Consider the following 23616-nt stretch of genomic DNA (forward strand, 5'->3'; position numbering starts at 1 on the left):
TTGGCTGACTTATTTCTCCCTCCTAACCCTACCTTCTCCCCAGAACCTCTGACACCCGTACTAATCATACTAACCCGGACCGTGCTTCCCTTGCCACCTTTCAATATTCTCCCAATCCTCAGAGTCAAATTTTATTTGCGTCCTCTGTCTTTACATTCTCCATTATTTTTCATTCTTTTGTCCTCTTAATGTATCTTTTTTTCGATAACAGCCAAGTTTTCATAATTCACCTAGAGGTCAAAACACTTTTTAAACTCTCTTTTCCTGACCCCCAACTGGGGTTAACTGCGGTTAAATGGTTACATATTTTGTAAGTTACGCTACAATATAGAAAGCTACATAAACTCATTGAATCTATTCATGTTGTTAAGCTGGGAAAGTGCAGAGAAGATTTGCAACGATGTTGCCAGGAAGTAAGGGCCTGAGCTATGGGAAGACGTTGAGTAGGCTAGCACTTTAGCCTCCTGCGCTCCATGGAATAAAGTGTGATCTAAAGGAAATGTGTAAAACCATGAGGGGAATAGACAGGGTGAATGCACAGAGACTTTTACACAGAGTAAGGAAATCAAGAACCAGTGGACAAAGGTTTAAGGTGAGAGAGAAAGGATTTAAGAGGAATCTTTGAGATCACTTTTTCCACACAGAGGATTGTTTGTATATAGAACAAGCTGCCAACGGAGGTAGTTGAGGCAGGTACTGTAACAACATTTAAAGGACATTTGGACAGATACATGGATAGGAAAGGTTTGGAGGGATGCGATTCAAACACAGGCAGTTGGGACGAACGTAGATGCGGCATTTTGGTCGGCATGGACAAGTTAAATGCTGTATGGCTATGACTCTGTCATAGTTCTGCAATGAAACTACAAAATAACTTTATAATCAAAGATACCAAGCTCTTAATGTTATTAATAAATGGTTGAAGTATTTCTTGCTGATATCCTTCATTCATATTCATAATCTAAATCCATCCATAATCTAAATCTAGCAGGGAAAAAAATAGTCATGCTGTAATTACAAAAGAAGAGTTTCTTCCAAGGGAGAAACCAAGGTTGGAAATATCACATCCAAATAATTTCAAACATTACCAATGTCACAAAATAAGTTTGCAAATTTTTGTTGCAAGTGGATTTTTCAGGTTTTTATTTTACATAAGACACCTACAGGTTTTTTAAAGAATAATAAGGACTGTTAAAAAGTGGATGATTTTTTTTAGCAATTATGAATAATTGTAATGAAGCATCCCTTGTTAGACTTTGAATTCAAAGAAACAGCATAATTAGACAGAAATTATTTCCCACTCTATCACCATTGATGAATGTTTAACTGCAATCATAACTTTAAGTTGATATATTTTCAATATACCTGAAAGTATAAATGCTTCGAAAACACAACCAAAGTAGATCACAGCAATCTGCACAAATTTAATTCATGGATCCAAACCTGCTTGTAAAAGAAAATAAAACAGACCAACCAGTACCTGGAGGAGGGTGTGAAGGATTGAAACTGTGCCTTAAGAATGGAGGTGGCGGAATAGCCGGGTTGAAGCCTGGTGGAGGTATGGACATTGACACAGGAAAGGCTGGTGGCTGCACCATACCAATCGCTGAGACAGTTGGAGTCACTGGAATCTGAAAACAAATCACAATTTTAAAAAATGATCTGTTTCTGACCAACTCAAAACAATCAGCATTCACATCCTTAAAGGTTAGTTACATGATTATCAGATCACTTGATAAATGCAGCGTTTTTTTAAACACAGCCTTGGTACATTTTTTTTCTTGAGATTTTCATATATGGTGAAGGCACATAACATAGAGGTCTGATGCACGTAAACTTTGATTTGATTTAAATTGAGATAATTGAATTTAGATTATCACATTTAATTTCTTGCTGATATCCTGCACTTTCATAATCTAAATCCAACAGAAAAAAAATGGTCATGCTGGAATTACAAATGCAGTTTTTTCCAACGGAGAAACCAAGGTAGGAAATGTCATATAACATACATCACATCCAAATAATTTCAAAACTTAATTCATGAGGATAGCTCCTACTCATCAGGCATCACTTTATTCAATTATTTTTGACAATTAAATAGTTATTCTTGGCCAGCATTTTAACCCGAGTCAAACAACTAAAGATTCAAGATTTACTCCAATAAATAGATTTCACAATTTAGGCTATTATCCAGTACAGTGCTTAAGCAATGCCGCTTCAGTCAGTGAGGCCATCTTTTAGCATCAGATATTAAATAAAGCTCTATGACACTACATCAAAGCCAGTCAGGGCAATTCTCACTGGTGGCCTGACAGATATTTATTCCTTAACCAAGATCACTGAACAACAGAATGGCTGTCCATCATCACATATTATTTTCAGGACAATATATGTTCAGGTTTCTTCCTTCCAACTTAACATTGATCCAAAATTGCTATCAGATCAGAAAAAAGGCCCAAATCCAAGTGCTTCCTTCTTTTCCTGTAATAAATTGCATATGTACCTTGGAGCAGATCCTAACCCACACGTCAATTATATTGGACAGTTTGAATGCCAAGAAACACAAGGCAGGCACTTTTCATATTTAGCCAATACTTCAACCAAATTTCTTAGGACCTACACCATTAGATCAATTTCAGTAAACAGTTTATAACAATACAGCGCAAGAATAGGCCCTTCAGCCCACAATGTCTGCGCCGAAGATGATGCCAAGACAATCTCTTATCTACCTGCACATATCCATATGCCTATCAAATGTTTCTCAAGTACCATGATTGTATCTGTCCCAATCACTCCCCCACAGTGCTTTCCAGGCACCTCCTGCCCTGTGTAAAAAACACATCTCCTTTAAACTTACCCCCCCCCCCCCCCCCCTCAGCTCTGTAGTATTTGATTTTTCTATCCTGGGAAAGAGGTTCTGACTATCTACCCCATCTGGGCCTCTCATTATTTTATTTCCACTGATTTTCCTGCAACGGTTCCAGAGCCTTACCCGATTATCTGTTTTGCCTGACCAACAAAGGTCACGTAATAATAATTCAGGCATGGGACCCTCTTCTTGAAGCTGTGAGGAGAAGAGCATTTGCGTAAAATTATGGGACAGCGGGTTAGAAAGATGAACAGATTAGTGGAATAATAATGCATAATATTAAAATATCTAACATGGGCTGGACATTGCAAGGGGGGAGAAACATTGCCGATGACAGGTTGCAAGCTGCTAGTTTCCCCGCGTGGGTGGCGATGAAGGGGAGAATGGTGAGTGTATATCGCGGGTTGCACGCAGCTGCAGACGGGAAAACTTGCACGGAGTGACTTGGCCATGCTTGACAAGGCCTGAGACTGTAAATGGTGACGAGAAGATCACCGGTTGGACCGCGTCGACAGAGAGTTGGAACCATATTTTCGGGGTGCTGAGTGAATAGGCCTTAGCATCTCGGGGAGGAATAGTTGGCCAAAGGAGGCCCTGCTCCGACCCACGAATGCAGGACCATTTCTCATTTGCTCCCACTGTTTCACGTCCAGAGACCTTTGCTTGTGTTTGGCTCCATCAGGGCAAACAATCTCTTGGACACAGTCACATAATTGCCCACAAACTAGCTTAGCCAATGTGGCTTTTATTCTACATCCCTTTCGCAGCCGGATAAAAACCAAAATCACCCATCCAACACTGTTTACCAGCAATGATAACCCACTTTAGAGTTAAAAGAACTGCAAATGCTGGTTTACCAAAAAAACACCACACACGGTTCTGGAGTAACTCAGTGGGTTATTCCATAGGCGGAGGGGTCCGGACCCTAAATAACCCCTCTCCATATCCTCCAGAGAAGCTGTCTGATCCATTGAGTTACTCCAGCACTATGCTTTTTTGCAGAGGCTTTATAAATATGAATCGTTTGTGACTCATTCCGAACGGTGATCATTTACTTGTATGTTCTTGATCCCCAGGTGATGTCTTTACAGGTGTAGAAAGATGGGATCAATGCCAGAGTTCTGTAAAGCTTATTTCCCTCAACCGACACATTAGCTGAATCTCCCACCTGTGATTATACCAAGATGCCCTGTCCAAAGGGAAGGCGCATTCTCCAGAGATGCTGCCTGACCCACTGAGTTACTCTAGCTTTATGTGCCTTTCATTTTGTAAATTTCCCCGGTGTGGGACGAATAAAGGAATATATTATTTTGCCCAATGTAAAGCGCACCGGAGCGTGGGCATATCACACACAGCATAAATGTACACTTTAATTATGACTTGTAGAAACAAACTGACCATATAATATACAAGTTACATTTTGTCCAAATTAACGGAGGTGCCAGACCATCAGTTGCTGGAAAATATGTGTGTGGACCTGTATTTCTATCAGATCTCCCCACACCCTCTGACATTCCAGAGAAACAAACCATATTTAATACCCCCTAATATGAACATTGACTTCTCCAACTTGAGATAGTTCCTCTGTCCGTCTTTTCCCCTCCCCTTCCCAGATCTCCCACTGTCTTCCTGTCTCCACCTATATCCTTCCTTTGTCCCGCCCCCCTGACATCAGTCCGAAGAAGGGTCTCGACCCGAAACGTCACCTTCTCTCCTGAGATGCTGCCTGACCTGCTGAGTTACTCCAGCATTTACCCCCTAATACAGGCATCATTCTGGTAAACCGCCTCTGCATTTTTTCCAAAGCATCCATATCCTTCCGGCAATGGAGTGACCAGAGCTGCAGAGCTCCAATTGCGGCCTAACCAAAGTCCTGTAAAGCTGCATCATTTCTTCCTGACTCATACTCAATCATGACTCCCTGAACTCAATTATACTGTTTCTTTTAGATACAGGTGGAAACTTGACAATATATTAACTAATATTGTGTGCATGGAAATAATTACTTATAACTCTTGAAATTTAAGAAAAAATGTAGAATACTGTATATTCATAAATGACTTGGAATTAGCACTTAAGGAATTCATTCTTACATTAGAAGAATCAGTAATAGAGAAATGAACTCGCAATTTTGAAGGACCAAAGTGCAAAGTTTCACTTACTTGGGGAATAAACTTTATATCATCCATTTGCTTCGGCTGCAGGAAAGAAAAACGACAGATTTTATATAAGGACCAACAAATCTAAACATTGAGAATGTCGTTTCTAACAATTAAATAAGGTTAATAATACTTGAACAGGTGGCAATGTGACGGGTTGAGTGAATGTCTCTCCCTCCGAAGTAGGCGGAGTGCTCTCAGTAGTAACAGTTTGGGGCACAGTCTCCTTTACCGGCTCAGCATTCCTGGATTCCCACTCTGAAATACAAAGTCAGAATGATATTGTTAACAAATTACAGAACGGCATACTGCAATTCATCTTATACAAGATGACCTATTTCGCACACTCATTTACATTCCTTTCAAGTTGCATTTTCCGTCTTATGAAATTAGAGAAGACTTCAAGTGTCAATTTCCAGTGAAGCGACTGACGAAAATAATCAAGGAGAAATTGATGATTTAGAAACGTGGTCTTTTTCCATGATGTATTGAACATCAGGGTGTGGAGTGTATGAATGTGCACGTTTCTTTTTCCTTCAGTTCTTCCTCATGTAATTATTAATTTATGACCCATCACTTATCTGAATGGTGTCAAGTTAGGAAAAGGGGACATACAACGAGATCTGGGTGTCCTAGTGTATCAGTCACTGAAAGGAAGCATGCAGGTACAGCAGGCAGTGAAGAAAGCCAATGGAATGTTGGTCTTCATAACAAGAGGAGTTGAGTATAGGAGCAAAGAGGTCCTTCTACAGTTGTACAGGGCCCTAGTGAGACCGCACCTGGAGTACTGTGTGCAGTTTTGGTCTCCAAATTTGAGGAAGGATATTCTTGCTATTGAGGGCGTGCAGCGTTGGTTTACTAGGTTAATTCCCGGAATGGCGGGACTGTCATATGTTGAAAGACTGGAGCGACTAGGCTTGTATACACTGGAATTTAGAAGGATGAGAGGGGATCTTATCGAAACATATAAGATTATTAAGGGGTTGGACATGTTAGAGGCAGGAAACATGTTCCCAATGTTGGGGGAGTCCAGAATCAGGGGCCACAGTTTAAGAATAAGGGGTAGGCCATTTAGAACGGAGATGAGGAAAAACTTTTTCAGTCAGAGTTGTGAATCTGTGGAATTCTCTGCCTCAGAAGGCAGTGGAGGCCAATTCTCTGAATGCATTCAAGAGAGAGCTAGATAGAGCTCTTAAGGATAGCGGAGTCAGGGGGTATGGGGAGAAGGCAGGAACGGGGTACTGATTGAGAATGATCAGCCATGATCACATTGAATGGCGGTATTAGACAATAGACAATAGGTGCAGGAGTAGGCCATTCAGCCCTTCGAGCCAGCACCGCCATTCAATGCGATCATGGCTGATCACTCTCAATCAGTACCCCGTTCCTGCCTTCTCCCCATACCCCCTCACTCCGCTATCCTTAAGAGCTCTATCCAGCTCTCTCTTGAAAGCATCCAACGAACTGGCCTCCACTGCCTTCGGAGGCAGAGAATTCCACACCTTCACCACTCTCTGACTGAAAAAGTTCTTCCTCATCTCCGTTCTAAATGGCCTACCCCTTATTCTTAAACTGTGGCCCCTTGTTCTGGACTCCCCCAACATTGGGAACATGTTTCCTGCCTACGACAGTCCCGTCATTCCGGGAATTAACCTAGTAAACCTACGCTGCACGCCCTCAATAGCAATAGTATTGTCTATTGTCACTTCTCCAATATTCTTTAACTCAACAGTTTTTTTCTGCTGCACCTTTTTAATATCAAGTTATATTCTAAACTAATCTTATATGCGGATGATAAGACAGGTTTTGGGTAACATGTTCTGGATGAGGGATTGGTTAAGGTCAAAGGTTAATTTTCAATTTGTCAGATGGCACAACTGATTCAGTCACAGCTGCACATCAGCTGTAGAAGTAGGTGTCAGGATCATAAGATTATATTTCAGTCTTGGTGATTTGGAGAATGGTACTAAACAGTTACACAGATTAGAGATGAGCAATTTATCTTGTACGTTCCACCACATCAACACACACCTGCATGCAGTAAACATAGGTAAAGCAGGGTTGAATTAATAACAGAAAAAAATTTGTATACACGTTAACAGGTGGAAAGAAAAACACAAAGCAACTTCTTCAAATAAAATATATATCTAAGGCATAGGAAGGAACGGTAGATGCTGGTTTAAAGTAACTCAGCGGATAGACAGAAAAAGGGCCTTGACCCGAAAAGTCACACATTCTTTCTCTTCAGAGATGCTGCCTGGCTCGCTGAGTTACTCCAGCATTTTGTGTCTATCCTCTATATATCTAAGGCATTTGGTACCCACTGGGAAAGAATGATGAGCCCATACCATTGTTAACGGTTTCTTGGTCAATCATGCCTCCTTCAGAGAAGCCTTCTAAATCATCTAATTTCAATTTTTCCCACGGAATATATGTGACTCCAAGGTCGACGTCCCAGAATTGTTTATATTCAGGTTTCACGCCTTTGTTTAAAGCCCATGCAATCTGTAGATGACAGATCAGATTAGACCATAATACAAAAAAATTCAAAACAATAGATATAAGATATACAACATTTACTATGATGTCACTTTTTTCTTCTATTAATTCATCACTACTTAGACATGTATTTGTTAACTATTCCAGAAAATATTTCTGAACCAAAACAAAAATTCTCCTTTGCCCACACCGACCATCAATCATTATTATTTAATTATTGTGTGATAAAGTACAATACTAAGTAGAAGAATAAGAAGGTATCACAAAATGCTGGAGTAACTCAGCAGGTCAGGCAGCATCTAGGAGAGAGGGAATGGGTGACGTTTCGTGTCGAGACCCTTCTTCAGACTGTCTGAAGAAGGGTCTCGACCTGAAACGTCACCCATTCCCTCTCTACAAGAAGCTGCCTGACCTGCTGAGTTACTCCAGCATTTTGTGATACCTTCGATTTGTACCAGCATCTGCAGTTATTTTCCTACACTAAGTAGAAGAATAAAGTATTATTGCACTTTTATAATTATTCCAAAAAACAAACTAAAATTATATTTAACACTTTCAGTTTATGGCATTAGCCAACACAAGTATCTTCATTAACAATCTGTTTTTAAAATTCTGAACTCACACTTACCTTAATAATTTTGGATCCCATTTTAAAGGACCCAGTGCTTAATTTTTGAAGAGCACGAAAAGCATCTTGCCGATGAACCATGCAAACATATGCACATCCTCGAGGAGGTATCATCTGAATTAAAAATGTAACAATTGATGTAAAATATCACAGTAATGAGTTTTATCACCACCTTTTTCAATGATGAAGTTTACTTAGTTCTGACAGATTAATTACTCCTCCAGCTATACAGATAGTTCTGCTGTAATGTGATAGTTGCATTCGTAAGAAACCTCATGTTACAGAAACTTAGGACAGCAAACTAGTTGTTTCAGTGGGGAAAAGAAGGCAGAGGCAAGAGTGTTTCAGTCTCGCAAGAAAAAGTTAATCTCTCCCACAGGGTTTTCAAAAATAGAGGTAGTTTTAAAAGCTACAAGTTTATTTTTGTAACCCAAAGTTAAAAAATACTAAAGGTTGTATGTTGCATTGTTCAGTAAAGTATTATTACACAGGTGTCTATAGAAGTGACTTGTCAGTGAACTGTCCTTAATCAGCCCACAAATCTGATTACTATAGGGAAGTCACTCACATGTTTAAACTGTAATGTTGTATTCTTAATGTTTTATGCTTTATTCTTAATCGTTTACTGTATGTTCGTGTTGTTACTTGCAAGCAGAGCACCAAGGCACATTCCTTGTATGTGTACATACTTGGCCAATAAACTTACTAATTCATTCATGTGGAAACAATTTCTTTAACCTAGACTCCTCCCCCCCCACCCCCCAAGGCAGTTTTTTTCCTGCTTATCAAGTTTCAAAGTAACTTTTAAGTAGTCCTCTACTTCCTGATAGAGATGGGCATTCTAACCAACGTTGCCTGCATAATATAAACTGTGTTCCTTAATTTATCAATCATGTTATGTCCAATTCTTGTTATGAAAACAAATTTTGTAGAACTATCTGTATGTAATGCCAGATTCATACCAACCTGGAATTTGTTTAGTAGATCCAGCTAAAATTAATTAAATTTTATGTTACAGATAATGGACAAATACCAATGAGTTTAATCTATTAAATTGAGGCCAAATTTCTTCTTTTTGCATTTCTTATTATTATCGAGAGAATTTTCCAGTAGGTGCTAAGCAGAGGGAATTTCCAATAATCGACTGCCTTGTAAAAATTACACAGACCAGATATATAAATAAAACAAATTGAATTGAATAAATTTCAGTTGCCAAGTATGTATACATACAAGGAAATTGCCGTGGTGTTTTGCAAGTGAACACGACACTAATGTTATTGTTTCTGCGTTGTTGCTACAAGAGACAAGTACACACTAATCAATTCTAAATCACAACTTAGGTAAAACATAAATCAGTCACAAGAATGGGATTGATGGGCAGAAGAAGTGCCAGGTTTGTTGAATTTTTAAAGATTCTATAAATTCTCATTTTCCATTTAATAATTTTAACAAACCCAAGTATGCTAACTACAAAGAGAAACTCCAAAAATATCCAGTTGCCAAGTATGTATACATACAAGGAAATTGCCGTGGTGTTTTGCAAGTGAACACGACACTAATGTTATTGTTTCTGCGTTGTTGCTACAAGAGACAAGTACACTATATTAAATGGTCAAATTTTATACAATATAACGACAACCAAATAATACATACATTTATTGACTCAATCTGACCAAATTCCTCAAAAAGGTTTGTTATATCCTGTTGTGTTGCTTTTTTGTCCACTTGACCAACCCATAGCGTGGTACTGCATACTAAAGTATGAAATAAACAGAACGAACCATTACATATCCTTGATAAAAATTATTAGCAAACTTAAGTTTTCTTATCAGAGCCGGAGAACAGGTTCCCTAGCAACAAACACAGATATTAACAAAGATACTGATGCCTGTGTAAACAAAAGACACTTGCGATGCTATTTGGCATTTTCCAGAACCTCAGGATTTCAAAATACGTTTATAATCAATTAAGTACTTGAAAAAAGTTACCTGGTAGCATAGCAACCAATATCTTACAACTTGTTAATGAACCAAGGAATTGTTTTGATGACGTGGATGCTGTTTGTGGAAGGCAGGGAATGCTATCCTAGAGTCCCAAAACCTGGTTCTATTACTATTAACACTATCTTATCACCTCTTTTAAAAAAAACATGAGAACAGATGAGGCCTTGGTTTAACCCCACCCATTTAAGTGGCAGCATTTCAGACACTTTTTTTTTGTACTGAAGCTTCCACAGGTTTTGGAGTGGAATTGGAGAAAAAATGTCCGACAGAAAGGTAGGAACGCTAACATAAAGTGACTGCTGCCATCTGAAGGAGATATTTGAGCATATGGGGCATGTTAACCATGACTATAACAGAGTCAGGGCGGCATGGTGGCACAGCAGTTGAGTTGCTACATTACAGCGCTTGCAACGCTGGAGGCCCAGATTTGATCAAATATTATTTGCATGGAGTTTGTACGTTCTCCCTGTGACTGCATGGGTTTTCTCCGAGATCATCGGTTTCCTCCCACATTCCAAAGGCTTACAGGTTCTAGGTTACTTGACTTGGTATAAGTGTAAACTTTCCCTAGTGTTCATGTGTGGGGATCACTGGTCATTGCAGTGGACTCAGTGGGCCTGTTTCCATACTGTATCTCTAAACTAAACTAAAACTAAACACAGCACTTAGAGATGAACATAGAACCCTCAATGTAAGCTAATCAGCCTAGATTTGAACTTTCAACATATAACGTACTAGAACTTTCATTTTGAAAAGAACGGAAGAGTTTGAACAGAGTGCAATTGTCCAGGTTGGCAGTAGAGGTGAGAAGCAGCAGTGCTTAAAAAGTAAATGGTTTGTGTCCATCTCCTTTCAGTTTGAAAAGAGTAGGCGAGTTTGAACAGAGTACAAACGACCATGACAGCTGAAGGTAATGAGGGTAAGAGGCAGGCTAATTTAAAGGTAATAAAGACAATTTAAAGGTGACCATTGGACTGGTTGCAGCATCAAATCAGTTAATTGAGTCGTAAATAAAAATAAGGCAAGTGAAGTGGCTGTGGTGAGGTAAAGGGTGAGTCTGTGGCAAGGAGGCTATCAGCAACAGGTAGGAGAATAAGGTTCAATCAGCTCTGAGTGTTTCTTGTTATTTAATTATTGATTTGACTGGAGTGGTAATGGCAAGCAAGTTGTTGCAGTGTGTCTCCTGCAGGATGTGGGAAGTCAGGGAAACTGCTGGTACCCCTGAAGACTACACCTGTGGGAATTGTGTCCAGGTGCAGCTCCTGAAGGACTGAGTTAGGGAACTGGAGCACCAACTGGATGACCGTGGGACCATCTTGGAAAATGAGAGCTTCTTGGACAGAATCTATCGTGAGGTACACCCTCTTGGGAGCTATTGGGGCAGATAACACTTCAAGGTTGAATAGCAGGCAGGGTTATGACACTAATTCTGGTACTGAAGCTCAACAGGGAAGGGTGACATCTGGCAGAGCCTTAGTGGTGGGCGACTCGATAGTTAGGGGTGCGGACAGGAGATTCTGTGGCAGCAGTTGAGACTCTAGGATAATCTGCTGCCTTCCTGATGCCAGGGTCCAGGATGTCTCGGTGTGGTTGCATGACATCTTCAAGAGGGAGGGGGAGCAGCTGGAAGTTGTTGTGCATGTATACAATGTATATTGCAGGAAAATAACTGCAGATGCTGTTGCTGAAGAGTTTGTGCAAGGGGCAGGGATACAGATTTATAGACCACTGGGATCTCATCTGTGGCAGAAGTGGCCTATACAAGAGGGATGGTTAACTGAAGGGGGACCAATATCCTAACAGGCAGGTTCACTAGTGCCACATGGATAGGTTTAAACTCGATTGGCAGAGGAGTGGGATCTTATGCAGGACCAAGGCAGTGGAGAGATTTGAAGTTGGTGTGGAGGGTGAGAGACAGTATAGTGGACATAATAGGCAGTAGGAAGGTGGGGATTGAGGAAGGAATGACAGCTAAAATTGCATGTATTTTAATTGCAAGGGACTTGATCGGTAAGGCAGATGACCATAGGGCATGGATAGGCATAGGTGATTGGGATGTGGGAGAGGGCAATGCTTGGTCTTGGGAAATTGGGAGGGGCAAGTGGATGGTGTTCATGGATGTGCTTTTTGGCACCAGTGATCACTATTCTATTAGGTTTAAGATAATTATGGATAGGGACAGAGTGGTCCTATGAGTTAATATGCCAAATTGGGGCATGTTTTAGCATATTCTCTTCAGTTGACTGGAGTAGGTTGTTTGATGGAAAAGGAATGATAAGAACGTGGGATGTTTTTAAAAAAGTGCTGACAAGAGTTCAGGACATGCACATCCCTGTTAGAGTGAAGGGTAAGGCAGGCAAATGTAAGGAAGCCCGGATGATCAGGGGAATGATGTTTTGGTCAACAGTAAGGAGGCACGGGACAGGTATAGGCAGTTGTAAGTATATACCTGGATGAGTTTTGGGAACTAAGGAATAAGCTAAAAAAGGAAATCAGAAGGACAAAAGGGGGACAGGATATCTGGTCTGGCAGATAGCTTTAAGGATAATCCCAAGAGACTTTATAAACAGAAAGGGAAACAGGTAACCAGAGAGGGGGTGGGATCCCCTCAGGAATCAAAGCAGTCAACTCCGCATGGAGCCACAGGAGATTGGCAAAGTCCTCAACGAATATTTCTTTTCTGTTTTTCCTGTGGAAAAAGACAGGAGGATCGGGAATCTTGAGGAAGTCACTGGAAGTGTCTTGAGAGCAGTCAGTATTATGGTCGCAGAGGTGTTGAAGGTCCCGACGCATATGAAGATAGACAAATGTCTGGGCCTGATCAGGACACTGGGAAGCTAGAGAGGAAATTGCATGAGCCCTCGCAGAGATTTACGAGTTGTCATTAAATACAAACGAGGAGATGGGAGAGAGGCAAATGTTATGCCTCTATTTAAGAAGGGCTGCAGGAAAAAGGCTGGGAACTACTGGCCAGTGAGAAAGGAGTACACACATGTAATTCATTGAAAGTGGCATCTCAGGTAGATACGGTGGTCAAAAAGGCTTTTGGCACATTGGTCTTCATCAGTCATAGCATTGAGTATAGATGTTGGGAGGTCATGTTGCAGTTGTATAAGATGTTGAAGTTCAGTTTTGGGCACCATGTTATAGGAAAGATGTTGTCAAGCTGGAAAGGCTGCAGCGATTTACAAGGATATTGCCAGGACTCAATGGCATGAGCTATAGAGAGGTTGAGCAGGCTAGGACTCTATTCCTTGGAGCGCAGGAGGATGAGGGGTTATCTTAGAAATGTACAAAATTATCAGGGGAATAGGTTGGGTAGACACACAGTCTCTTGCCCAGAGTAGGGGAATTGAGAACCAGAGAACACAAGTTTAAGGTGGGGGTGGTGTAGATTTAATAGGAACCTAAGGGGTAACTTTTTCACGCAAAGGGTGGTGGACGTTTGGAACAAGCTGTCAGAGGAGGTAGTTTAGGCAGAGACTACTGCAATGTTTAAGAAACAGACAGATGCATTGATTGGACAGGTTTAGAGGGATATGGGCCAAATGCAATCAGGTGGGACATGGGGTAGATGGGACATGTTGGCTGGTGTGGGCAAGTTGTGCTGAAGGGCCTGTTTCCATGCTGTAGGACTATAATCACTATTCATGTTTATGGATCGGTATATAATTCTTCTATTTCTAATTTTCCCATAAAACTGTATTGTTCCATTTATCCAGAAGAATTCTCATTCCACCATCTGTTTTAAAACCTTCCCAATTGACTCATTCAATCTCTATTGATCTCCACCCCATTCATAGCTATTGCCTTTGCCTCTCCAACCCTCCCCATTCTCTGCAATTTGTTTGATTTCTAATTTTTATCTATTCTGTTAATGGATAATTGTCTTGACACACTATTATTCAATTTTTATATGATTCTAAGAAATATAAATCACCAGTTATTATATCCAATTACATTACAGTCACGAATTGAAAAATAAAATTCCTGGATTTAATAATAAAGTTGATGTCAAGAAAACTTTCAATTTCTATGTCCAGGCATTACAATAGATCTGATTTACTCAATCAATATTTGCTTCTCAAATTAACTTTAATCAAATTTCAATAGACAATAGGTGCAGGAGGCGGCCATTCGGCCCTTCGAGCCAGCACCACCATTCAATGTGATCATGGCTGATCATTCTCAATCAGTACCCCGTTCCTTCCTTCTCCCCATACCCCCTGACTCCGCTATCCTTAAGAGCTCTATCTAGCTCTCTCTTGAATGCATTCAGAGAATTGGCACGGCAGAGAATTGGGCAGCACGGTAGCGCAGCGGTAGAGTTGCTGCTTTACAGCGAATGCAGCGCCGGAGACTCGGGTTCGATCCTGACTACGGGTGCTGCACTGTAAGGAGTTTGTACGTTCTCCCCGTGACCTGCGTGGGTTTTCTCCGAGATCTTCGGTTTCCTCCCACACTCCAAAGACGTACAGGTATGTAGGTTAATTGGCTGGGTAAATGTAAAAATTGTCCCTAGTGGGTGTAGGATAGTGTTAATGTACGGGGATCACTGGGCGGCACGGACTTGGAGGGCCGAAAAGGCCTGTTTCCGGCTGTATATATATGATATGATATGATATGCTTTCCTGTATTTTTTTATTTTGTAAAGCTTTCAATGAAGTGCAGATTCCTTACTCCGTGTTGTAGAAATATTTGTTGCAAATAAATATTGCTGCACCTTGCAAAGTTTTACTGTACATTCCAATATGTACTTGGGGAACACTAGGATGTTTTGCATTCTGGAGAAACATGAACCAGAATGATTCCTCTGGTTAATTCTGTCCTGAGCAACAACAGCTAGATTAATTATGAATGGGCTTTTTAGGAACAAGTGTTTATTTGATTACTGATACAGTACTTGCTACAAACGCAATCTGATGTATTTTAGCTAGGGTTCTCTGACCTAATGAAAAATACTTGACAGTCAATTGTATTTTAAGTTAATCTTTCGGTTATCACATACCACTAAGAGTCTTGGATCGGACAGGTGGAAGGCCCTTTTTCTGGCGTTCTTTTTCACGTTCCCTTGCTCTTCTTTCACTAGAATATGATCGCGAGGACTTTCTTTTTCTCTCTTTTGACCGTGACCGTGAACGTTTCCGATGCTTACGTTTGCGAGAGCCTGAGCGAGATCTGGACCTTTTCTTTCGTGGTGACCTAATAAAAACACTTAACATTATACTGTCTAACTTGCAACAAATTAATCTTTAAAATCTATTAACCAACATTTGCAATGAAATGCCCCCAATGTGAACCCCAAGTACATCACCTTGAACGAGACCTTGAGCGTGTCCTCGATCTTGAACGCACTAAAATTTTCTTTTCTTCCTGCTGAAATATTTCTTCTTCAATAAGGTCCTGACCATCAGGTGCATCGATATCCATGTCCTTAATGATCCAAAGTAGCAATGAAAGCAAAGGTGGTATAAATTAACAGACAAAAAATACAGACCAAATATTGTTTATCTAATCTGGGCCATACAAAGGAAGTCAACTGTGTATGTTTAGCTCTTTCTGAATATTCTTACTCAAGTTTGTCTTTGACTCTCGTATCATATTTTCATGGCTAAGTCCCAATGACCTAATATCCCAATGTCCCTTTAGAACATTATACTTTGCCTTGAGACCTATGTAAGAATTAAGAAATGCGAAGGGGTAAATAAAGGTTAATAATATGCACATTTAAATGGATTCCTTTGTTAAAGTAAACAAATAAGCTCATTTGCAATCTTTTGAAGAGTAATTGCAACTTTAAAGCCAAAGTGTGATACAAATTGCTTTGACAAATAAAATATTTACAGCATGAACTTGTTTCAATTGACCTAATATCCTTTCCTTTAAAATGTTCAATAATGTGTTTTTGAAAAAAAAAGCAAATAACAGTCAATTCAGTTTCTTTACCCAGAAAATTGTGAGCATATAATGCCTAATTATTGAGAAAAATTGGCATTAGTATCAGCATATTTTTTAAAAACAAATAAATTAAAAACTTTGAGGCATAGGACGTAACAAAGCTCAGGAAAGAAGGCAGCCAGATTGGTTGGGATTTTGTAGAGAATTTGTAAGACAGGGCTTCCTTTTGCTCAATAGTTTAACAGTTGAAATTAATGCTGACAACACCTTCCAGTGTTTCATTCTTAAAATAACCCAAATATATTGGACAGATATAGATAGGAAGGGTTCAGAGGGCTCTGTGCCAAATGCAGGCAAACATGCCTAGCCTAGTATACCAGCCTGGTCAGCATGGACAAGGTGAGACAAAGGGCTTGTATCCATGCTGTTTAATACTATGACTCGAGCCCAGTATGGGATGATGAACTAGCTATGTTCAATTTCCAATTCTTTTTAATTTGGTAACCTACTAAGTAAAAGCGGACTGACCAGATATCTTATTCCGTTGTAACAAAGGTACGTTCTCAAAATTAACAAAAGTGATATAACCACTTTACACTTACCGAATGATACCAGCGAATGGTACTGATAGATCTCACATTTTTTTTTAATAAGCTTGGCCATTTGTATACTATTTATGTCACAGGTAATTTCAGATTCAAGCAAGGCTATCATACTTTTCACAATCTCTGACAGTACAAACTGAAAATCTATTTTTATATCTTCTACCTGCTGCTGTTCCTCAAGTGGATCCTCCTCTCTTACTTCTGGCTCTTGTTGTTGGTGAGTGCTGCCTTGGGAAGGGGTGACTGACTGTTCAGATCCAAAAGTTACCTCTTGACTATCCAATGTTGTATTCTGCAAAATGAATGCATTTCACAATTAGAAACATGTACCCAAGGACAATGCTGTACCTATAAACCAATAACTATTCAGTTCCCAGACATTTCCAGTTATTGAAACTTAATTATGTAAATATTAACTTTAGTACAATAATAGCACAAGAAGGCTTTTGTAAATCCTTCGTTATATTTAAAGAATACATTTCTGACACAATTTTGTCTTAAAAGGACTGATGTGCTTTAAACAACCACCAAGTCTCACTTAAATTCATGTCATTCTAGAATTCCAAAAAAAGGGTAAATAATGAGAAAATAATTTTCCTTTCAATTCTACCCATCTGCGTTAGGGTGAGTTAACTGCAAATAAATGAAGATCAGGATGATAAAAATGCATTTAAGTACGAGCATAACGCAAAGCCAATTTAAATACCAAATATACAGACAATGGTTTCAAATACTAAAAAAACTCGGGAGCAAGAGAAAGCCAGTTTGTAGTTAAATTGTAAATGAAAAGGTGCTGATCTGTAAATCATTATCTCATCTCTGTGCCATAAATAATATTTTAGAAAGTTTTAAAACTGATTTAAACATGTAATATTTGCATAACATACCTATCAATATGCATCAGCAAAATGAACTACCATCAAAATAGATGCAAATATCAACATAATTGGTTGATTTGAGAACTTGAGCTAGCAGCGGTGAAGAAAAATGCTTCTATACTTTATATTGTATAATTATTTGACAGCGTTGCACAATAGAAATTTGAACAGAAGTTTGGCTTTGATCTAGATGCTACATATTGCAAACTTTTGTACAAAGCAACAGAAAAATATTGGTAAATTATGAATTTTTGTGTATGTATATTTTGCAGGCATGATTAAAAACCCTACATGTTCACATATTAAATAAGAACACAGTCTGCTTCAAGGAAAAGAATGGAAGTATAAACTAAATTGCATCACTTTGTGGGTACCATATTTTTTCTTCTCACCGAATCTTTGCTTTGATCATGAGTGAAACAATTAGAAAACGTCAATCCAAGTATCATACCTAGGATCTTACAAGACCAAACACATTAATTATACTAACAATGATTCCATTCTTATGCATGTACCTGCTGGGTCTGTTGTTGTTCCATTAACTGCTGCCGAAGCTGCTCAAAGTTTTGTTGCTGGAACTGCTCAGCTAGCTGCTGAAAAAGTGACGTGTTCATGGTCTCAGTCACAAGAGGTCTGCAAGTCAAAGAGGTAGCAATTTACCATATAGATGGAAGCAACAGCAGTTCTCCAAGAGGTTATGGAGGAAATGGTAACTGGGTAATATCTTCATAATTTAAAAAAAAAACCTCACAGGATCTCTCAATATTCAATTTGTATTTAAATCAAAATCATTTTACTAATATAGGATGGTATTTGCTTACCATTAGAATTACCCAAAAGCAACATATTCCCAACTTCATAATGCACATTATGGTTTTATGAAAATCATTGAACTTAAAAGTTTGTTCTTCATTGAAATTAGTTAAAAATTATCACTCCCAAACAGAGTTGTATTAAACCAAAAAAACTTGCACCTTTTAGCTGGTCATGAAGTCCAACATTGAGCTGATATCACTTAACTAATAATAAAAGGCATCACAAAATGCTGGAGTAACTCAGCAGGCCAGGCAGCATCTTGAAGAGAAGGAATGGGTGACGTTTCGGGTTGAGACCCTTCTTCAGACTGATGTCGGGTGGGGGAGGGACAAAGAAAGGATATAGGTGGAGTCAGGAAGACGGGGAGAACTGGGAAGGGGAGGGGAAGAGTGGGACAGAGGAACTGTCTAAAGTTAGAGAAGTCAATGTTCATACTGCTGGGCTGTAAGCTACCAAAATGAAATATGAGGTGCTGTTCCTCCAATTTCCGGTGGGCCTCACTATGACACTGGAGGAGGCCCATGACAGAAAGGTCAGACTGGGAGGGGGAGATTAAGTGCCCAGCCACCGGGAGATCGGGTTGGTTAAGGCGGACTGAGCAAAATGATCACCGAGCCTGTGGTTGGTCTCACCGATGTAGAGATGTTGACATGTGGTACAGCGGATACAATAGATGAGGTTGGAGGAGGTGCAGGTGAACCTCTGTCTCACCTGGAAAGACTGTTTGGGTCCGTGGATGGAGTCGAGGGGGGAGGTAAAGGGACAGGTGTTGCATTTCCTGCGGTTGCAGGGGAAAGTGCCTGGGGATGGGGTGGTTTGGGTAGGAAGGGACGAATGGACCAGGGAGTTACGGAGGGAACGGTCTCTGCGGTAAAGCAGAAAGGGGAGGAGGTGGGATGATGTGGCCAGTAGTGGGATCCCTTTGGAGGTGACGGAAATCGTAGAGGATAATTTGTTGGATACGCTGGCTGATGGGGTGGAAGAATAATAAATATCACCTGCTTGGTTGGCAAGTATTATAGAAATGGGTTGTAATATGATTTTAATGAGACATGCTGAAAGTTTTGTGCCATTGCATCAGGTTGACTATAATGGCCTTTGATTATTACAAATATCTCAGTAGGACAAACTGGTGAAGGATAGATTGCTCCTGGTTCCTCTGGGAACTACTATTAATCAGTGGCCTAAGAGAGAGAGGAATGGAAAACTGAACTAGTACATTGAAAGCGAATATGTTCCAACACTGCAACACAATATGCTTTTGGCTTACTGTGTTTTAGTTTAGTTTAGAGATACAGCTAGGAAACAGGCTCCACAGCCCACCAAGTCCGCACCGACCAGCGATCCCCACACATTAACACTACCCTACACACACTAGGGACAATTTACATTTATACCAAGCCAATTGGCCTACAAACCTGCACGACTTTGGAATGTGGGAGGAAACCGAAGATCTCGGAGAAAACCCCACGCGGTTAAGGGGAGAACGTACAAAGTCCGTACAGACAGCACCTGTGGTCAGGATTGAACCCGGGTCTACCACTGTGCCATGGTGCCACCCTTTTACTTTCTCCATAACTGTCCCTTGCTGACAAGCATTGAGGAAAGAAATGCAATGCAGAGGAAGAATTATAATATAGAATCATGTAAAAGGAAGCATTTAATAAATGAAACCTACATGTCCCAAGGATTATTTACATTCATTGTTTGAGAAGAATGGCATAAAAATAAATAGTGCTTAAATAAGTTCTGAAAATATACTGCAACCGGGCATTCAGTGAGAAAGCATTGAGAACTAAATTTCTAAACACTGATTTCTTGATCAGTTGTGAAATTGCTCTCTTACTTTCATTTTTCCCTCTTGTAATACCCAAAGCTAATATGCTATTATCTCTTAATGCAACAGCTATGGCAACCGTCTGATTTTACAACTAAAAACAAAATTGATAAAGTTTGAACAGTTAAATTGCTGCTGATGTAATGCAGCTTCAATGCAAAATTTATTTTCAATAAAATGAATAAGCTAGAAAATTAAAAAAATCTTGGTATTATTGTGATGAAATCACAACTTTAAGTCATGGTTAAAACACACGATGGACACAATGCTGAAGTAACTCAGCTTGACAGGCAACATCTCTGGAGAGAGGAAATGGATGACGCTTTGGGTCGAGACCCTTCTTCTGAAACGACCAGAAAAGTCACCTATTCCAGAGAAGCTGCCTGTCTCACTGAGTTACTCATAGAAACATAGAAAATAGGTGCAGGAGTAGGCCATTCGGCCCTTCGAGCCTGCACCGCCATTCAATATGATCATGGCTGATCATCCAACTCAGTATCCCGTACCTGCCTTCTCTCCATACCCCCTGAACCCTTTAGCCACAAGGGACACATCAAACTCCCTCTTAAATATAGCCAATGAACTGGCCCCAACTACCTCCTGTGGCAGAGAATTCCACAGATTCACCACTCTCTGTGTGAAGAAATGTTTTCTCATCTCGGTCCTAAAAGACTTCCCCCTTATCCTTAGGCTATGACCCCTGGTTCTGGACTTCTACCAACATCGGGAACAATCTTCCCACATCTAGCCTCTCCAACCCCTTAAGAATTTTATATGTTTTTATATCCCCCCTCAGTCTTCTAAATTCCAGCTTGTATAAGCCTAGTCTATCCAGTCTTTCTTCATATGAAAGTCCTGCCATCCCAGGGATCAATCTGGTGAACCTTCTCTGTACTCCCTCTAAGGCTCCACCAATTTGTGCCTATCTTCCGTTTAAACCAGCATCTGCAGTTCCTTCCTACACGATTAAAACACAAATTAAAACAAGATTAAAACATGGCCTTCCTTGGTTATCGAAGACCTGATTCAAGGAAATCTGACTCATTGCAAATTCATTAATTTCTAAATGCATTTTTCAAGACAGAAAAGGCAGTTCAGATATGCAAACTTCTTCAGAAGTTATGGAATGGGCTTGGTAGCTAGTTAAGTTAAAAGACAACCATTTAAAAAGTGTACAGGTAATCTCTGAAAAGTAGATAAAAACAGGTAAAATTGACTTTAAGAACATAGCTGCCAGTTCACAGCAGGTCGATGAAAGAGATTGGCTTTGGAAACTGATGTGGCAAATCTCTTCTGCAAATATGTCGACTCGTTGTTAATTCAAATGTTAAGACCTTCAAAACTAGCCATTGCTGGGGATGTACCCTCATTGAAATTGGTCGTTTCTAACATAGAGAAAAACAGTTTCTCGACAGTTCTCAGGAATGGAATCCTTATGTAACGTGCCTACAGTTTGTTTTGCACCAAAAAATCTAAACCACTGCACTCCATTTTGGTTTAAATAATTCTTTCTAAAAGGAACAAACAAACCATTATCTCATATTACGTGGATTCCAATGCCAAGACACGCATTCTAATGCTTCCTCAATTCAAATGCACAATGTGAATGACCTAAAGTACAGCATTTGAAACAAAATTGTTGGAAGTGAGACCCTTTTGCTTGCCAGACGTAAGCACTATCTCTGCCCACTCCCCCCCTGTTCTTATACTCAACAAAACTCCCCAGATAACCAAAGTGGAATTGTTATGCAAATTACTAAAAGTGCAATCCAGATATCAATTAAAATCAAGTATCAGAAAACATAGGACTTTTATTTCTGATACAGCTTGGAACTCACATTTTCCCCAAAACACAATGTACACAAATGAATTACCGGTACTCATTCAGTTTCATCTCCAATATCTTTAAATAAAACAGAACTGCATTCTGCCCCAGGATTCTCAGCAGCAAGAAACGCACCCATTTGCAATTGGAGAGAGAAAAGTATATGAATGAAATAATGCCTTACAGCTGGGATGTAGTAGACATCTCTTTCGTAGTCTCATCTGAGTGATCATGCTCTTCATCATATTCAAATCTATCTAGGTGTTTCTGCAACAAATCATACGTCAAATTTAGTATTTTACAACCAGTTTCTTCAATAGTATTTGGTCATATGTCCTGTCAACTCCTGCATGCCATTTGGTTTGCAATGGCTACTTCCTACACAAATGGGTTTGTTTGTAAGTTTACAGATGACACCAAGATTACAGGGGCAGCAGATTGTGAGGAAGGCTGCCAAAGTGTATAACGAGATATGGATCAGCTACAGAAATGAGTGGAGAAATGGCAGAGACTTGAATTCGAGCAAGTGTGATGTACGGAAACTATAGAAGTAATGGAATGACCCTTAACAGCATTGATGTACAGAGGGATCTTGGGGTCCAAATCCATAGCTCTGTGAAAGTGGCAACACAAGTGGATAAATGGTAAAGGTGGTGTATGGTATGCTTGCCTTCATTGGTCAGGGCATTGAGCAGAGGGTCAGGAAGTCATAATGCAGCTTTATAGGACAGTCAGACCTTTTTCATAAGATGGAAATATCAAATACCAGCGGACACAACATAGAAGTGAGCAGTGGGGGGGGGGGGGGAGAGGAGATCAAGGTTTAAAGGAAATGCACGGCACAATTTAAAGCACATGGTATTGGGGGTAGGGTGCTGACATGGATTGGTTGGCAGACACGAAACAAAGAGTAGGGATTAACGGGTCCCTTTCAGAATGGCAGGCAGTGACTAGTGGGGTACCGCAAGGCTTGGTGCTGGGACCGCAGCTATTTACAATATACATTATTGACTGAGATGAAGGGATTAAAAGTAACATTAGCAAATTTGTGGATGACACAAAGCTGGGTGGCAGTGTGAACTGTGAGGAGGATGCTATGAGGATGCAGGGTAACCTGGACAGGTTGTGTGAGTGGGCAAATGCATAGCAGATGCAGTTTAATGTGGATAAATGTGATGTTATCCACTTTGGTGGTAAGAACAGGAAGGCAGCTTATTATCTGAATGGTCTCAAGTTAGGAAAGTATAAAGAGATCTGGTTGTCCTTGTTCATCAGTCACTTAAAGTCAGCATGCAGGTACAGCAAGCAGTGAAGAAAGCTCCATGTTGGCCTTTATGACAAGAGGAGTTGAGTATAGGAGCAAAGAGGTCCTTCTGAGGTTGTACAGGGCCTTAGTGAGACCGCACCTGGAGTACTGTGTACAGTTTTGGTCTCCAAATTTGAGGAAGGACATTCTTGCTATTGAGGGCGTGCAGCGTAGGTTCACTAGGTTAATTTCCAGAATGGCGGGACTGTCCTATGTTGAAAGACTGGAGCAACTAGGTTTGTATACGCTGGAATTTAGACGGATGAGAGGGGATCTTATTGAAACATATAAGA

General features: G+C 40.1%; 1 protein-coding gene across 4 annotated transcripts in view; it reads right to left on the reverse strand.

The window, feature by feature from the left end:
* scaf8 (SR-related CTD-associated factor 8) overlaps window positions 1-23616 on the reverse strand; it is a 178173-nt gene that overhangs the window by 86639 nt on the left and 67918 nt on the right. For all 4 annotated transcript variants that reach the window (XR_013547612.1, XM_078404709.1, XM_078404707.1 and 1 more), the window contains 12 exons: window positions 22202-22284; window positions 18055-18172; window positions 16825-16953; window positions 15473-15591; window positions 15167-15360; window positions 9809-9909; window positions 8156-8269; window positions 7377-7533; window positions 5162-5286; window positions 5032-5067; window positions 2993-3064; window positions 1481-1631 (listed from right to left, as the gene is read on the reverse strand). Coding sequence is in view for 3 of the 4 variants with exons in the window: in XM_078404709.1 (XP_078260835.1) it covers window positions 1481-1631; window positions 2993-3064; window positions 5032-5067; window positions 5162-5286; window positions 7377-7533; window positions 8156-8269; window positions 9809-9909; window positions 15167-15360; window positions 15473-15591; window positions 16825-16953; window positions 18055-18172; window positions 22202-22284 (1399 nt within the window). In the remaining variant the exon portion in view is untranslated. The remainder of the gene's footprint in view (window positions 1-1480; window positions 1632-2992; window positions 3065-5031; window positions 5068-5161; window positions 5287-7376; window positions 7534-8155; window positions 8270-9808; window positions 9910-15166; window positions 15361-15472; window positions 15592-16824; window positions 16954-18054; window positions 18173-22201; window positions 22285-23616) is intronic.

The sequence above is a fragment of the Rhinoraja longicauda genome, chromosome 9 (assembly GCF_053455715.1).
Source record: "Rhinoraja longicauda isolate Sanriku21f chromosome 9, sRhiLon1.1, whole genome shotgun sequence".
Classification (NCBI taxonomy): Eukaryota; Metazoa; Chordata; class Chondrichthyes; order Rajiformes; family Arhynchobatidae; genus Rhinoraja; species Rhinoraja longicauda.